Source organism: Camelina sativa, chromosome 20, assembly GCF_000633955.1.
Source record: "Camelina sativa cultivar DH55 chromosome 20, Cs, whole genome shotgun sequence".
NCBI lineage: Eukaryota > Viridiplantae > Streptophyta > Magnoliopsida > Brassicales > Brassicaceae > Camelina > Camelina sativa.
Window position 1 is genome coordinate 23152658 of NC_025704.1, and position 19159 is coordinate 23171816.

The following is a 19159-nucleotide window of genomic DNA, read 5'->3' on the forward strand; positions in this document are numbered from 1 at the left end:
TGAAGTTTGTGGTGTTTTTCTTGCTTGTTATGGTTGCTGTAGGGTTTCTACGGATGCATATGGCTTTGGGATTGAGTTTTGGATGGATTGGTGTTGATGAGAAGCAAGATTCGACTCTCGGCTTCGAGCGGATCGCGTTTGCAGAGTCACTGTCGATCGACACCTGGAGGGTGTCGGCCGACACCATGGAGCAGCATCAATCGACACTGTGGGGTAGTGTCGGTCAACACCAATAGCCAGTGTCGGTCAATATTTGGCTGGTGTCGGTCGACACCTCCCTTCCAGTGAGACGATACTTGCTTCCTGGTTTGCATGTTTTGTTTGTTGATTGTTTTGGACATTGGTATCTGAGTTGCTTGTGTGTATAGCCTAGTAGATGGGAGGATTGTCTCACTGAGTGTTTATCAAATACTCATGCATCTCAATTTGTGTTTGTGGTGCAGGTAAAGGCCTTGTGATCGTGGTTTAGGTTGTCTGGGTTGCTAGGTTGCTAGAGTTGAGTCATTAGAATGTGGTTTAGGTTGTGGGTTCCTTTATTATGAATTAATATTGGTAATTAGATTTATTGGTTTAATTGTATTGGTATGTTATCCGCTTTTGTGTATTTGTTGTTAAGTGGCTAGTAAGTATAGAATCACTAGTTTAGATTATTATTATTACTATTATTATTTATTATTTATTATTAAAAAAACGGGTCTGGTCGTTTCACTTTCATTACATCACATATATCGAATAAAATCTAATATACGTACACACCAACAATGAAATAAATAGATGTACATAGCATCAATTTTACTTACAGTGTACGTACAGAACAACATTAATGCAAATAAAACCAAATTTCTGTTTTCCAATATACGTACACAACACATATGAAACAAATAAATGTACATTACATCAAAGATATTATAATATACGTACACAACAACAATGAACCAAATAGATTCACATACCAAATTTCTCAATTGTCATGTACGTACATGATAATAATTTATTAGTGTACGTTTGTACACAATAATGTTATTTTATTTAGTTTATGTTCTGGGTTGGTGTACGTCCATAATATTTATTTATTTATTATATACGTCCATAAGTATGTTTTTAACAGAGGACATAATTGTATTTTTGCAGTGTATCCTCTGCAACTCTAATATTGCAGCCACTGTTCACATTTTTCATAGACCTTGTTTTTCATTTACATTTTAATGCCTTTACACCTAAATCTTGTAAATCTAGCTTATAAATTTAAAAAACCAAAAATTTGAGTTTTTAAAGTGTTGAGGGGTTTAAGTCGATTACATCAAAAATAGTTTGTATGAAGATGGATGAACTATAATTTTCTGAGTAGAAATCTAGTTGTCCAAAAATAATTTATGGTTTTTACTCCTTTCCACAAAGATTGAAAACAAGTGCTTTCTAATTACAAAATTTCTCGACTTTCACTTTTTTTTTTCTCCATTTCTCTATTTTTATTTATTTGCATAATACTAAAAAATCAAGTAAAATATATATAATATTTGAGAAAGAAACCAAACTAAGAGAATTTAGTTACAATGATATTTTTGTTCAAAAATTATCTTGTGGCTATTCTATGAGAAGTCTCAATGACTTTGTCAAACTGTGAAAGAAAAACATTTTTTAGTGTGTTTTATGAAAATTTCTTATATTTTCTTTAAAAGCATATTTTTAGATTATAAGTCTTTACTTTGTATGCTTAAATTTCTGATTGGGTTGATTAAACTTAACATAGTATTTACATACAATTTAGAGTAAAAACCTACTAATTAAATTTGTAAACAAAAACATGTATGAAATAAGATGTATATATAAAAGGTTGTAATCTAGAAATAATATATTACTGAACTTTTGAGCTAATAGATATTGTAGTTTTTAAAATTACATTATATAATGTCACTCACATATGAATAAGAAATCTGAAATAGTATTTAGAAATATATAAGAATATTGAACTTAAAATTAAATAATAATGAATTGAAAAATCAAAATAATTAATTCTCAGATTTTCACATATCATCTCATTTTATTTTCAATTCTTTTTTTAATTTCTTGTACAAGGGGCAAAAAAAAATACAAACCTACTATAGGCGGGTCCTAGTCTAGTAGTATATATATATACATCTCTACAATACAAAAAAAATATATCCATCAGTTTCCAAAGTATTTACTTGAATTTTCATTAAATAATATAAAACAAAATTCTAATTTATTATGTATGTTATATAAATCACAAGTTATCTAATCAATAAGAATCACCCAAAAATATTTTGTTTAAAACTGAAAATTTTATTTCTTCTCTGATTTGTATGCAAAAAAGAAAAACCAAATTGGGTTTCAAGCCACAATGTCCACAATCCACCTACAATAACATGATGATCTGCATATAATCCAGCATAAAAACCCGTCTCCTTTCGCAATTTATGGAGGAACTTACATAACCAGTTAACCTCGTTTGATCTCTTCAACACTTTTCACTTATCCAACAAAACAAATATCTTCAATTTTTTTTGCTGCAGATATACAAATCATCTTCATGAATCTAGAATACTGGTAATGATCTTCACATTCAATTTTTTTAAATTCATCTTTTATATATATTAGGTATAGACTTCACTCTTAAATGAGGCTAACTCAAATTGTTTGTAGTGAACATGATCATTGGAATTTACGCTGATACACAGTGCATGCTATCACCTGCGCTCGTTTAAAAACACCAGCCCGTCAAAACATCCGTTCGTACAAGAAAAATCTCGGCAAAAATATTGATAGACATTTGGGAATGTCCAAATGGACAACCCATTTGACATCCCTAGTGCTGCAGCATGGTTAGCCCATGGCCCAGATGATCGCTTGGCAGAATAGTTGACGTTGTTGTTGGAATGGTTACCATGGGTGGGACCAATGCAGGCTCTAATAGTGCCACCAATGGCAGAGGTGCAGCCAAGAGTTGTTGTTGCGGAGGAGATCCCATCTTTACCTCAGGATGATGGGGCGAAGCATATGTAGAGGATAGGCACAGGATTTTTCTCGGGTTGTGCCAACCCTAAGGAATGTTGGAACCGAATTTTTATTCCATTAGGTGTCCCGAGGAGTACCGTGTTGATTTGGCGGTTCATTACCTTGATGGTGATACACAACTTTAATGGAGGATTGTGGTGGCCAAGATGGCATGGGGTGATTTTGTTGAAGCATTTAATGCCAAGTTTTTGTCGCAAGAGGCAGTAGATAAGTGTGAATCACAGTTTTTAGAGCTGGCTCAAGGGGATTTATTGGTTCGTGATTACGGCATGGAGTTTAACCAAATCCTAGTGTATGAATGTCAGGCTATGGAGGGTGAGCAGGCTTAGGTGAAAAGGTTTTTGAGAGGACTTCGGCCCGACTTGAGAACTTGAAACGATTCGACTGTTTTAATTTTTTATATTTAAATATCCCATAATATTTTATTAAACCATCAAACAAAGAACCAACAATTAAACGATTAAAAACAATTTCAATTAACATAAACCAACTATCAACATGCACAACGGAAACATAACAAACCAACCCAGCAAGCCTCTAACCAGATTTAAACAATAATAAAAAATGAACCACACACAACCGAGATCCTAGATCATCCTCTTTCTCATTGTCATGATTTCATGTCACACTCTATCTGCACCACAAGAAAAAGGTTCGTGAGTACTATTACAAATACTCAGTGAGTCGATTTTCCTATCTACGAGCTATACACATAAGCAAAACAAGATCACAAACCACACATAAATCATGAAACAAATCAAACCAATGAACAATCATCAATTGACACAACCGTCCTAGGAATACAATTATGGATCCATAAAAATCCAGCCTATACATCAAACAAACATATCAAACAATCTCAATCGCTTAGATAAGCTCATGGTCATACACTCACCTCGAAAAAGGTGATTATGACACCCCGGCTTGCATAGAGGTTTAAAAGAACTGATTTGGCCACCTATGTCACCAAAGTGCAATTATCTTTTCTGTCAAGGTTCATGAGAGAACTCTAGAGTTAAGCGTGCTTGAGCTAGAGTACTTTCAGGATGGGTGACCTTCCGGAAAGTGATTGTCGGAACTGTGCGAGTGAGGACAAAACACTGGGAAAGATCATATGATAATTTGTAGGGACGGTAAACAAGTCTTTAAAGCCTCTCATACGTAGAAAACTGACCGTCGGACATGGATAGGCTCACGTAGGGAAGATTTTGGTATTTGAAGGATACACTAATTGGACATAAAGTAATTAAAGAATTCGAATTAAATTCTCACGCCCACTTTAATGCTTAAGTCCTCCAAACTGACCAGTTCACAAAACTAGGGGCTGATGTTGGGGCCAAGAACACCTCCGGGTTCTGGTCAACATTAAGTGAATAGGCCAAAGGTCAAGGGGCCACTATGCAACATGTGTCGAGAAAGCTCAAGAGCCCGGAAGGGAGAAAGATCAGTTTGGGGTTAGTCAGACTAGAAGGAGTTTGGGTTTCTGAACCAAAAAGCGTGTTTGCCGAGGAAATCAAACTAAATGAGTGATTTCCGGACTTAAAAGTAGATTCAGTCAAACCAAGGGATTCAAACGTCACGATATAAATACTAGTATCAAGAAGTATGCATTTATGAAGAATAATTGTATTGATCAAGAGTTCATTTTAATTTATAATATAATACCTATCATTGTAACCATAGTAGGACATTCGATTCTTAAGGCAAAAGCTTAATACACATATTTTTTCTAAACATTTATTCTTGAGATTCAACTCGTCTTGACCACTAAGGTCATCGGATGTGGGACTTGACTCCCACATGGTTCTTGGCTGAGGTTGTGGAGTCTCAAGCTGATGCAGCGAGATATTTGGATAATTTCCAAATATCTATTATTATTATTATTATTATTATTATTTAAAATTTTTATTATAATTGTTCCAGAATATTCTATGTTTTAGGATTTTATGTATAGCTTTCTTAAACTATCCTCATCAGTAAAAAACCTACAGAGTTTCTTAAAAACAAAATAAATTAATATTTTAATTGTTTGATTATATTTAATTTTTTAAAAAAGTTGAACTAATGAGGATAGTCTAATAATGCAAGAAACGTTTCAAATGTTTCTTGATGAAGAAACGTTTCTCTCCTCTCTCATACCTTTTCATTACTTTGATTTTTTTATTGTAAAAGTTTCTAATAAAAAACATCAATGAGGATAGTCTTAGGCCTCTAATTGTATTCAGTTATTGATGAATTGATTAATCAAAAGATTTAAATAGGTTTTGATAAACCACTGTGAAGAGTATTCACAAATCCAAGAGCTTTTACGAAAGTCTGAGAGGAGGACTCTCAACCTTAGTTATCCGGTATTCCGAAGAATCAAAGGATCTCTAGTTCTATCTCTATTAGCTTCCGCTACGTCAATTGGTATCAGAGCCGAATCGGTTCTTTGATTACTATGATGTTTGGGTGTCTCTATCCTACGGATTTATGTCCGTTTATTTTTTCAGAAGACTTGTACGGACAGTGCAAAGAGTTTTATGGTCTTCCCATCTACGATGTTTATGAGGAGGATTTCGTTCGTGCAAAATCCGGGCGTTCCCAGATCTGTGCGAAATCGGTGCATAACACGATTTCTGCCATATCTGTGCAAGTTCCGGTTCGTGATAATTTTGCAGAAGATTCGATTTGTGCAAATTTCGGTTATTCTGCAGAAGTCGTTGAAGTTTCAGTCTATGCAAAACCCGGAAATAGAACAGATCCGTGCAAAATTAGGGTTTTCTGCAGGAGAAGAAATCTGTGCAAACTTCGGGCAAGATACGGTTCGTGCAAATTTCGGAACAGACCGGGTCGGTACAAATTTAGGGTCAGACCGAGTTCGTGCAAATTTCGGGTCAGACCGGGTCGATACAAATTTCGGGTCAGACCGAGTTTGTGCAAATTTCGGATTGTACCGGTTTCGTGCAAAGTTCGAGTCAGACCGTATCCGTACAAAAATTGGGCAACACCAAAAAATGGAGATGAAGATGGATCTGCGAAAATCTCCTATGTTGAAGACCTTGCTGAAGATTCGAGGCCGAATCTTTCTTGGCCGGAGGGAGCTGATGCACCGAAGATACAAGATTCGAAGACGAATCTTTTTTTGGCCGGCGAGATCTGATGCAGCGAGATATTTGGATAATTTCCAAATATCTATTATTATTATAATAATTTAATATATTTATTATAATTATTCCAGAATATTCTATGTTTTAGGGTTTTATGCTTTATTATATATAGCCTTCTTAGACCTCCTATTATATTCAGTTATTGATGAATTGATTAATCGAAAGATTTAAAGAGGTTTTGATAAACCACTCTGAAGAGTATTCACAAAATCCAAGAGCTTTTGCGAAAGCCCTGAGAGGAGAACTCTCAATCCTATTTATCCGGTATTCCGAGAAATCAACAGATCTCTAGTTCTATCCCTATTAGCTTCCGCTACGTCACAAGCGGAGGAGGAGGAAGATGGCCAATTAAATGATGCAACACATGAACTGCGTGGGAATTTCACCTGCTAGGTGGATGCATCTTGGGATAGTATGGATTGCTTCTCTGGTTGGAGCTTCTTTATTTCTGGTCCTAAGCGATGTATTGGTCTCCAATGTACGACTCATTACATCTATGCGCCTCATGCTGAACTCGGTGCTCTTTTGTGGGAAATGGAGAGCGCAATAGACAAAGGGCTTTCCTCAGTGCATTTTTAGATGAATTGTTTAGTTACCTTACAGGTCACTGACGATGTTGAAGAGTAGCCTATATTTTCCACTGAGTTGGATGTTTTCACTAGCCTTCGGACTAAATTTTCAGTGTTTACAATTTCTCATATTTCTAGAAACAATAATGTTTGTGTCGATCGACTTGCTAAGCACTCGGATACGAGGTGTGTTTTTCTCCAAGTCATCAGGTTTCAGAGTGGTTGGCTCTTGAGACTAATCTATTTGATCTAGATTAATAAAATATAGTGCTTTTGCGGGAAAAAATAACTAAACTTAAAAACACGAAATGTTAAACCCTAACTTTTAATTTGTTTTATACATTAGACTGTTAGGGATATAACTGTTTCTTCCCGTAAAATTTAAATAAAAAGCACTATATTATTGATTTGCTGTTGTTGAAAACTACTATTTAATCAATCTATATATGCTAAGCATTGACTGTTTAACTAGTTTCAATAATATTTGACCTGGAAGAATATACTCTAGTGCGGAGCATAAAACTACATGCATCAGAAATTTAGTGGGAGGCTTTACCTCTAGGATTTAGTTTGACCTAATATAAATCATAAATAATCATTTACTCTAACCATCTCCGTAAAACAGGTTCCTTCCTCCCTCCCGCTGCTTCTGCCGCCTCTTGCTGGGATGCTCTTCAGTCTAACATCTCCGATTTTCTCCCTGCCTTCGATGTCCGATCAAAGTGTGGTTTCAAGACGCCGTGGATCTCTCAGGGATGCATGAACATCACCACCAGGTCTCACTTCGAATCCACAGAGGTTACATATTTGTGTTCCCAGAGGGTCCAATATCATCACCTCCGAAGGAGAAGGCCTGATATCCCGTGGGGCTAGTGAGCTTCCCTGAGCCGCTGCTGCTACTAACAGAGCGGTCAATCTCATCCCTACAAGCCACCAGAGGGATTGGGCGTTGAGGTATAGAGATTACAGTGAACTCATTACTCTCCAGCATTTTCACCACTTGATCCATTGTCGGTCTTGCGTGGAGCTGAGGGTGAGAGCACAGCACCGCTATCAGCACATACTTCTCCAGAACCTCTGGAGGTCCCTTCTCTGGCATCCCGTCTTCCACCACGTCCAGTGTCCTGCCTTCTCTCACCAGCGACCATGCCCAGTCTGCCACTGACACAGGCTGACCCTCCTCGTCTGTCACGATCGCCTTTCTCCTGCTCAGAAGCTCCAGAAGCACCACTCCAAAGCTGTACACATCGNTTTCTCTGTCAGCTGCCCGTAGAGTGCGTACTCTGGCGCCACATATCCCATTGTGCCGGCCACCCGGGTGCTCATATGCGTCATTCCTTCGGGGTTGAACTTGGCAAGCCCGAAATCCGCAACCTTGGCCTCGAATCTCTCGTCCAAGAGAATGTTGCTGGCCTTGATGTCCCTGTGGATAATGGAAGGCTGTGCGCCATAGTGAAGATAAGCGAGACCTCTGGCCATGCCAAGTGCGATCCTCTGCCTTAAGGGCCAGGGAAGCTGAGCCTCCTTCAAGTCTCCAAAGAGATGGTCGTGAAGACTACCGTTAGTGACAAGATCGCACACAATGATCCTCTGGTGGCCTTCGTAAGGGGTGGTTGCTGTACAGTAGCCTCTGAGGGCCAGGAGATTAACGTGGCGTATGCTGGCGATGACCTCGACCTCGTGAGCGAAGTTCTCGTCCCCTGTAGCCGAGCAGTTCTTGAACCTCTTAAAAGCGACCTGGGTGGCGTCGGGCAAGACCCCTTTGTAGACGTTACCGTAACCTCCCCTGCCAATGATGTTGTGGCGTGAGAAATTGTTGGTGGCTTTCTTGATCTCTTCGAAGCTGAATTTGACAAGAGTGGTGCTCTCGCTCATGGAATCTAGCCTAGACTGAGTAGGCTTGAAAACTATCTTCTTCTTCTTCTTGAGCCGCCGGGAGTACAATAACCAAGCGGTGATACCCAAAGCAGAGGTGACGAGAGAGACAGACAAGGAAACTGCAATTTTGAGCTTCTTGGCGTTATTATTATGACCACCGGAGGAGGAGGAGGCGTAATCGAGCTGAAACAAGCATTTGGCGGTGCCAGAGTCGGTGGGACCGAAGGAATTGGCGAAAGCAGCGGCGTAGATAGAGGGGAAGGCAGAGCAGTCGGAGACATTGTTACCGAGGGAAGGGCCGTTGAGATAGGCCTGAACGGCGGAGAGGCTCTGAGTGCAGGAGGCGCAAGGGGTATTGCTCTGGAGAGAGGTGTTACAGCGGATGAAGGTGGTGGAAAGGGAGGAATTAGGGATGAGGGATTCGAAGTGAGACCTGGTGGTGATGTTCATGCATCCCTGAGAGATCCACGGCGTCTTGAAACCACACTTTGATCGGACATCGAAGGCAGGGAGAAAATCGGAGATGTTAGACTGAAGAGCATCCCAGCAAGAGGCGGCAGAAGCAGCGGGAGGGAGGAAGGAACCTGTTTTACGGAGATGGTTAGAGTAAATGACCTATATTATATACAACTCATAAAGCGTACTAGAAAATGATTTGAACATATCTTTGTGTATACCTAGCCTAATTATTTACATAATTTTTAGGAACTTTTTTATTGTAAGAAAATGGTTGACATTTTATGTGAAAGTAATGTTTACACTTTAAATTAATTAAAAATTCTTTAAGTTGACTTTCATAAACGATAAATTTCGTCTAATGAAAGTCAACTTGATCTTCAGTAAATATGAGACTTAATTATATCTAGGATACCAACTACAATGTAATTGCATCTTTACCAATGTTATGTGCTTTTCACATCTGTAATCTTTTTCGATTTGCAATTTTACTTTCGTACCCATAAAAACGTTCGTGTCCATTCATTGGTAGTAAGTCACACATTTTATAACCTTTTTTTAATATATAGAGCTTGTTCTTTTTCAAGTCGCTGATTTAGCGACTGCGACAGAAAAAATGAATAAAGAATGTTGTTACTGTTACGAATGAAAGTCCGTTGCCGTTGTAAAAAAGAGTCGTTAACGCTGAAATGAGCTGCCGCGATAATCGCCAGAAATTCAGGCGACTTCTTTCTCTCCTCAGCAACACTTTTTTCTCGCCAGAGTAGACACATTCCGTCATTGTCTCTCCGTTTCTGTTGTCGTTTTGATTAATGATTGCAGTTGTCAGTGTCGTTTTAATCGGTCGCAGCCGCTAGATGAGCGACTTGAAAAAGAACAGGGCTATAGGTAAGCGGGATTATTATAACATTTTTTGAAGACTACACTTTTCGTGTGGATTATTTTGAATCAGTGCTATTTAAAGGTACTTACCCCCTTTACGGTAATATATAGCATTTAAGAGGGAGACTTCTTTGATTTAGTTAGTTGAATGGTTCAACTTGAACCAAACATGGAAAGGGTCCATGATAAGAAATTTCATAGATGTGATGGATAGTTGGATAAAGGATACGAAGTAAAAGATTTTTAAAAAATGATGTGTGTAGACCATTCCAATGTATACCAAATCCAAATCCAGAAGAGCAACAAAAAAAAGCAGAAATATGATTAAAATTGAATAAAAATGTGGATATACCCTTAAGACTATGCTTCTCCGATCTCCTCTATAAATTTCGACCGTCTCAGCCACCACAGTCACACCCCCACCACCTCTCTCTCTCTCTCTTTTGATATCGATAATTCTCTCTCTTGCCTCGTCCTTCCGGCACCAATTAACGCAACGTGAGGGTAAAATTACTTTATAAGATGATCTTCATTCAAATTTAAATTTGCACTTGCTTAAATGATTTATTTATATGTATAACTTCAAAAGCTTCTCTGTTAGTTGGATTATATTTTTAACTTATAAAAAATTGTATTACAAAATTTAACTTTTACTTCATGAAAACAGGAGAGAGAAAATCGACAAAGATGGCTGATCAGCAACTAGGAGTGCTAAAAGCACTCGATGTTGCGAAGACGCAACTTTATCATTTCACGGCAATAGTCATCGCCGGTATGGGTTTCTTTACGGATGCATATGATCTCTTTTGTGTGTCCTTGGTGACGAAGCTCCTAGGACGTCTCTATTACTTCAATCCAGAGTCAGCAAAGCCTGGCTCCCTTCCCCCTCATGTTGCGGCAGCAGTCAATGGTGTGGCCCTCTGTGGGACTCTTGCTGGTCAGCTCTTCTTCGGATGGCTTGGTGACAAGCTAGGTAGGAAAAAAGTCTACGGTATCACTTTGATCATGATGATCGTGTGCTCTGTTGCTTCCGGTCTCTCCTTTGGAAACCAAGCCAAAGGTGTCATGACCACTCTTTGCTTTTTCAGGTACAATAATCACGGTCAAAACTGTTTTATTCATGAACAGTCGATCATACACATGATAGTTGAAACATCCAAAAACAAATAAAATATAAATATTAACATTTGAACGGTTATGTTTAGGTTTTGGCTCGGGTTTGGCATTGGAGGTGACTACCCTCTTTCAGCCACCATCATGTCTGAATATGCTAACAAGAAGACTCGTGGGGCTTTCATCGCTGCCGTCTTTGCTATGCAAGGTATCGGTATCTTGGCTGGTGGTTTTGTGGCTCTTGCAGTCTCTTCCATTTTCGACAAACAGTTTCCATCACCGACCTATGACCAAGACAGGGTTCTCTCAACGCCTCCGGAGGCTGATTACATTTGGCGTATCATTGTCATGTTTGGCGCTATACCTGCGGCCATGACCTTCTATTGGCGTATGAAGATGCCTGAAACCGCTCGTTACACTGCTTTAGTTGCCAAGGACATTAAACAAGCAACAAAAGACATGTCCAAGGTCTTACAAGTAGAGCTTGAGGTTGAAGAAAGGGCGGACGACCCAAAACTCAACTATGGCTTGTTCTCCAAGGAATTCCTTAGACGCCATGGTCTTCCACTCCTTGGGTGTACCTCAACTTGGTTTTTGCTTGACATTGCTTTCTACAGCCAAAATTTATTTCAAAAGGATATTTTTTCGTCCATTGGATGGATTCCAAAGGCAGGCACCATGAATGCCATTCATGAGGTTTTCAAGATCGCTAGGGCACAGACTCTCATCGCACTTTGCAGTACTGTACCAGGGTACTGGTTCACCGTCGCATTTATTGATATTATGGGAAGGTTTGCAATTCAACTTATGGGATTCTTCTTCATGACGGTGTTTATGTTTGCCATTGCCTTCCCTTACAACCACTGGATCAAACCAGACAACCGTATAGGATTTGTGATTATGTACTCCCTCACCTTTTTCTTCGCTAACTTTGGACCAAATGCAACCACTTTCATTGTCCCGGCTGAGATCTTCCCAGCCAGACTAAGGTCTACATGCCATGGAATATCGGCCGCTACAGGTAAGGCTGGAGCTATTGTTGGAGCCTTCGGGTTCTTGTATGCAGCTCAATCACAGGATGCGACCAAGACAGACGCAGGATACCCACCGGGTATTGGAGTCAAGAACTCATTGATCATGCTTGGGGTTATTAACTTTATTGGTATGCTCTTCACATTCCTTGTCCCAGAGCCAAAGGGCAAGTCCCTTGAAGAACTCTCTGGTGAAGCTGAGGTTGAGAAATGATTACGCCGTTATATTTTAACAACATATTTGTTATTCGTTTTTGTCATTTCAATGTTTCATTTTGTTTTGTGATATTGTATATTGTGCACCTTTACTTTTGCTTTTTGTTTTTATTGTGTAACCATTGATCTGTTCCCAACGAACTCCTAAGAAGCAAACAAATGAAAATATGTATTGTCCATATCTTTTCTATTTTTTCCAAACTTTATATCCATAACCAAAATAATATATATACACAGTTGATAACATCATTATTTTATCCATATTAGCTATAGTTTTCATTCGCATTTAGGAAGAGTTTGATAAGATTTCAAGTAGAAAAGATCTATTATCAAATATTTCAGGTTTCAACAAAGTTTTACAAGTTTTATAGCAAAATGCACCAAAAGACAAGCAAAACATGTTTCAGGACAGATTCAGAACTCTACAGTACGGGCCACTTTTGAAGAACTTACAGAACTCACATTTTGACGTTTTTGGGGACTATGGAAATCTAAGAGAGTCATCTTTCTCTTAGAAGTGTAATCAAGTCAATCCGTTCAGCTATCCGGAAGATATGCCCATTTTACCGAAACGTGTTATAGACTGATGTAAAGATAACCATCCAGCTGATGGGCTTTTATTGAAGGCCTGACGTAACCATCACGGCGGCCCAGTCCAAACCTTGACCAAGTTCTAGAAGACCATTTCGCCGCCCATTTTCCTGCATTTAAAAAAAAAATACGTTTTTACCCTTACAAACCCTAATCCAAGACAAAACCCTATAAATACTCTTTAAGACCTAGAGTTTCAGAGTATGCTCTTCATTGCCTCTTAAACTGCCCTTGCCGTGCGATCCTAGATGACAAGAGAAGCTCTCCTGCTCGCCGCTCCTTTGAAGCTTGAAGATCCACCATCTCTCTTTCTACTCTTTCGAGTTCTTTCATACTTTCACCGCTTTTTGGGAATCAAGTTACTTTTGTGACAACTAGAGAAGTATCCTTTGAACCCCTTTTGTTATTTGATTCGTTTTTGATGCTATACTCTATAATATCAATGTTGTTTCTTTGCATCATGAGCGAGTAATTTACTTTGTTGGGTTTTACGGGGTGATTCAAGGAGAATTCATGGTTCGCTTCAATTAAGCTGTTAGTTCTTATTTTTGGTTCTATATTAGAGTTCTTTTGGGACATATTTTTCTTAATGCATGTGCTTGGATAGATCACCAAGTGATGATCTAGAGAACGAGAGCGTTAACCACGTTATCCTACTTCTCCAAACTAGCGTTATACCGAAATCTCACGTCGTAACCTGCGTAAGTTGAGTTGCGGAGTTTGGTGAATGTATCGAACTTGTTTTACTAGCTGGTTGACATGTGTCGTTGCCTGCGTAAGTTGAGTAACGGAGTATGAAGACTTTAGACTTTCATTCTATGACAATAGCTTGTTAGTTCATTAGTGTTTCGTAGTTAAGAACTTAGACCAAAATTAGTAGTTACTTGTTACATCATGACACTTAATATTGCTTAGAACCATGAAAACCCTGAGATGACTCCCAAATCCTTAGTCTTATAGTTTTAAACCGTTTTTATTTACGTTTTCTTTATTTGCAATAGTTATAGGAAAACCAAAACCCGAATCTCTTATTTAGTCTTAGCCATAGTTCTTTCTCTTTTAATTCAATTTGTGTTAGCTATTATTCTCTGTGGGTTCAATCCTAAAATACTACATTGATTAACTGTGCACTTTCAGTCGTCGTGTGGTTTTTTCAGGTAAAAGATTTGTAGTGAAAAATCACACACATCAAAACTTTTTGGCGCCGTTGTCGGGGAGTAACTAGCTGCCCATTGAATTTGATAAGAACTTTAGTCTAAGATACTTTGAATTTTTCTTTTGATTTTTTCAATTTTAATTTTAATGTTCTTGTTTTTCGATAAACTCTATTTTTCCTTTTATTTTCTGTTTTTGGATTTTGTAGTGCATGACTAGGAGTCAACCCTCCGGAACTGTATCTCCAGTTCAAGACATTGATCGATTAAAACGTGAAATTAGGAAACTTCGAAGATAACAACTCATGGCTGAAGAAAGGAACCAGGACCAAGGTCCCCTTAACCTCGACCAACTGCTGATACCTCCTGCCCTCAACGAGCAAGGAGAACCGATCCTAGCACAAGGTGGTAACCCCAACCTTGAAGCCGTTGATCCGCAACTCGACCTGTTGGTTGGCTGAGACCATCATCAAGCTCCTCATGATGCTAATCCTTTAGGTGTGGGAGACAACCTCGATGTTCCTCCTCACCAGTCTCCTCTTATCATTAATCCACCACTACCTCAAGCTGGCAGAAGATAACCTGCTTATATGCACCATCTAAGACGTGCCGCACCTAACCGTACCATAGTCGACTATGATGCTCCCAATCAATATACTCAAGACCATGCTGCTATCCGAATCACTCATCTTCCAAGACGTGATTACGAGATTAAAACTCAAATTATTGGCTTGGTGAAGCAAAATCAGTTTCATGGCCTTACTACTGAACATCTGATGAACCACATTGATCTTTTTGAAGAAATCTGCTCTACAACAAGAACCGATGGAATTCCCGAAGATTACTTGAAGTGTAAGATTTTTCCCTTCTCTCTAGCCGACAAGGCTCATAGATAGTTAAAGTCTCTACCTCCCGAATCGATTACTAGTTTGGAAGGATGCAAGTCAGTCTTTCTCAACTACTTCTACACAAAGTCAAGATCCAACTTGAAACAACCCGACCCGTTTTTTTTTTTTTTTTTTTTTTTTTTTTTTTTTTTTTTTTTTTTTTTTTTTTTTTTTTTTTTTTTTTTTTTTTTTTTTTTTTTTTNAACCAAACCATCATTCAATATAACCAAAAATAATCCAACATACACAGCGGAAACATACCAACAATACAAACCAACATATCAACAATACAATAACATCCCTAATTAGTCTTATCCAACAACCTAGCATAACTCTAACCAAGGTTCCAACATAAACAATATAACCAACAACACACAAACGAGACCCTAGATCATCCTCCTCCTCATCGCCATGATTTCACGTCACATACCTGCACACCACAAACAACAATTGAGATGCGTAAGTACTATCACAAATACTTAGTGAGGCAATCCTCCCATCTACTGGGTTATACACACAAGCAACTGAGAAACCAAAGTTTAACAAATAACAACCAAACACAAACAAACCAGGAAAAACATGCATCAACCATTGCTAAAAAATTGGTGTCGACCGACACCCCTCTGGTGAGGATCGACACTCCTCCCTAGTGTCGACCGACACCGACACCGCAGATCGTTCTGCTTGAAGCCGAATGTCCCTGAACCGTTTCCCATCTCTTACAAATCGTCCCAAACTCACCCAAAAGTCCTGGAAACACATGGGAACAACTTCCCATCCACAAACATACAAGAAAGCACCACAAACAACAACAAATCAAGCAAAACAAAGGATTCTCAGGCTTAGATCAGCCATGGCCATGCACTTACCTCTTTTGCAGGAATATTCTAATTCAACAACGACAAATCAAACCCTTAGAAGCCTTTTCCTTTGTTCCTAGCACAAGATCTTCACTCCACAGCAAATGATCTCTCAATCCAAGCCAAGAATCTCCCAAAAAGCCTCCAAACTCTCAAGAACACTTTTCTCCCTCTGACTCTCCCTAAACGGCGACAAAACACTTCCCCAAAACCCTTTTTGTTGACTTTCTCTGTAAATACATCGGTTAGGAGCTTCAATTGAACCAAACCGAGACAAAACGACAATTTAAATGAACCCGGTCAAACCAAAATTGATGGTGTCAATCGACACTCCCCTTAGTGTCGATCGACACTCCCCTTGGTGTCGACACCCACTCCCAAAACTCACAATTTGGTTCGAGGATGTTACAATTCCCCCCCCCCCTCTAACAAAAGATTCGTCCTCGAATCTGCAAAACACCGCTACCAGACCGCAAAACTCATCCAACCACCGTCGAAACGGTTTGTGCCACCTAACCCTCTGGTCTACCGCAACGAGGACACCACTAGTCCAAACCACCCTGACCCCACTGGTCTTTCAATTCCGACCCCACCGGTCAACACCATCCCGACCCTGCTGGTCTACATAATCTGGATCCCACTAGTCTACACAACCTGGACCCCACTGGTCCACGCAATCCTAACCCCACCGATAAAACAAAATCCTGACCCCATTGGTCAAAACTAAACCCGAGATTTAACCACCATCAATCTTGACCTCCACATTTGGTCTCTATGCTCATCCACACGTCCTAGACATTAATTGCTCTCAACTCATCCACTCTCAGGTCAAAACCCTTGAGCCATACCGATCTCACTCTCAGACTACCTTCCTCGAGTCATACCGTCGCACTCTTGGGTTGTCACCCTCGAGATCTCGGTACCAGGGGAACCACCATACGCTCAAGAGAACCACCATCTCCTTAGGAGAACCACCATCTCCTCTGCCGCTCTCAGGGCCCACCACCCCTAAAGCTATCGGTATCCAAGGGAACCACCATCCCCTCAGGAGAACAACCATCTCCTTATGAGTTGTTCAGAAACCACCGTCCCTAGAGCAAACAAGTCTGGACGTCTCTAAGCACTTTCCAGTAAGAACTACCTCCCATGCTCCGCGTAAAACATTGCAATGTCCTATTACCCACCATATACTCCTTCTCGAATACCTCCATGACCACCACCAGGTCACACCAGAAACATCCCCACACCTCAAGATAGCTCCCATACACTTTCCAAAAACAGCAAAGCTCTTAACTCTGAGAAAACCTTTCCATTTTTAGAAACTTCCTATTTATGGAAACTTTCTATTTTCAGCATTACATAATCCCCTTAACCCATTTCACATCAAGATTCCATTAGAACTAATCATCTTATAAAATCCTCTCCAACAACATTTTCAGTAAATCCGCAATACGGTCATCTCGGTCTGAGCAAAACCTGTTGCCACACTCCAAATACCCGTTGGACCTCCAACAACATCAGTAAGCACACCGGTCACACCCTTAGACCCCCACCTGACCAGCATGCGAATTACTAACTAGTTAACCAGTGGCACTCCAGCCACACTCGACGAAGTAAGTCCCCAACTTAACTTCTCGGAAATCCATTTCCAACACATCCATTTTCAGAAATTACCGCCAACGGTATTTCTTGATACCGGCGTGATCCACCGCTTCCAACAACTTGTCAATAGCCAACTGCACTTCCTGCACATAAGCTAAAAACACCACACAACTAACAACAGAGAAAACAACTTACCGTGGAATCTCATTGAAGGCTCGATGAGGATGATACTAGGACTCCATACCACAACATATTGACTAACTACTCATAATCAATTCCATCACACAACATCATGCATCCAGCAACAGGAAAATAATTCCACCAATTAATTCCCTAGACCGTTCTATTAACCCGCCCTAGAACCATAAGGGCTCTGATACCAAACTGAAACAACCCGACCTGTTTTTATTTTTATTTTTATTATTTTTTTATAACAATATATAATTAAACATCTCATACTACTTAATTAAACCAACCAAACCACCATTCAACATTAAACCAACCAAACCACCATTCAACATTAAACCAACAATAACCCAACATACAGAGCGGAAACATACCAACAATACAAACCAACATATCAACAATACAATAACATACCTAATTAATCTTATCCAACAACCTAGCATAACTCTATGAAAGGTTCTAACATAAACAATATAACCAACAACACACAAAAGAGACCCTAGATCATCCTCCTCCTCATCGCCATGATTCCACGTCACATACCTGCACAGCACAAACAACAATTGAGATGCGTAAGTATATCACAAATACTTAGAAACTAAATTTTAACAAATAGCAACCAAACACAAACAAACCAGGAAAAAAAAGAATCAGCCACTGCTGAAAAACTTGGTGTCGACCGATAACCCGCTGGTGTCGATTGACACTGACTCCACAGATCGTTCTGCTCGAAGCCGAAAGTCGCAGAACCGTTTACCATCTCCTCCAAATCAACCCAAACTCACCCAAAAGTCCTGGAAACACATGGGAACCACATCCCAACCACAAACATACAAGAAAACACCACAAACAACAACAAATCAAGCAAAACAAAGGATTCTCAGGCTTAGATCAGCCATGGTCATGCACTCACCTCTTTTGCAGGAAGATTCTAACTCAACAACGATGAATCGAACCTTTAGAAGCCTTCTCCTTTGTTCCTAGCACAAGATCTTCACTCCACAGCAACAAATCTCTCAATCCAAGCCAAGAATCTCCCAAAAAGCCTCAAAACTCTCAAGAACACTTTTCTCCCTCTAACTCTCTCTAAACAGCGACAAAACACTTCCCCAAAACCCTTTTCGTCGACTTTCTCTTTAAATACATCGTTAGGAGCTTCAATTGAACCAAATTGAGCCAAAACGACAATTCAAATCAATGATGTTCATATATTTTACCATGTTTTCCCTAAGTTTATTCACATCTTTTGCATCGTTTGCTATCCATTTTTACCATTATTGCATAGCTTTAGGACTAATCATGCATTAGAGTTTAGTTGCATTGCATTTGCATCTTTTCATGCATAATCAGATGATTTTGGAGCTTAAGGAGCATGAAAGCAATGCTGAGGAGAAGTGAGGCAATCATGAAGGGAAAGTAAGAGAGTTAAGGCTGAAGAACCAAGGTCTAGAGTCCAACTCGACCCCACACTCGACCAGACACTCGACCGTGTGCAGAGGAGGACTTGACCGAGTGGAGGAAGCAGAAGAAAAGCCAACTCGACCAGCCA

At 39.5% G+C, this 19159-nt stretch overlaps 1 protein-coding gene and 1 pseudogene across 1 annotated transcript; one reads left to right on the top strand and one right to left on the bottom strand.

Annotated features, from left to right (window-relative positions):
• Nucleotides 7554–9610, bottom strand: LOC104772758 (annotated as a pseudogene).
• On the top strand, nucleotides 10393–12509 carry LOC104771486 (probable inorganic phosphate transporter 1-3). Its single transcript, XM_010496016.1, has 3 exons — nucleotides 10393–10474; nucleotides 10638–11058; nucleotides 11176–12509. Exons 2-3 carry the CDS (start codon nucleotides 10658–10660, stop codon nucleotides 12326–12328), a joined length of 1554 nt encoding a protein of 517 aa, XP_010494318.1. The 5' UTR covers nucleotides 10393–10474; nucleotides 10638–10657; the 3' UTR covers nucleotides 12329–12509.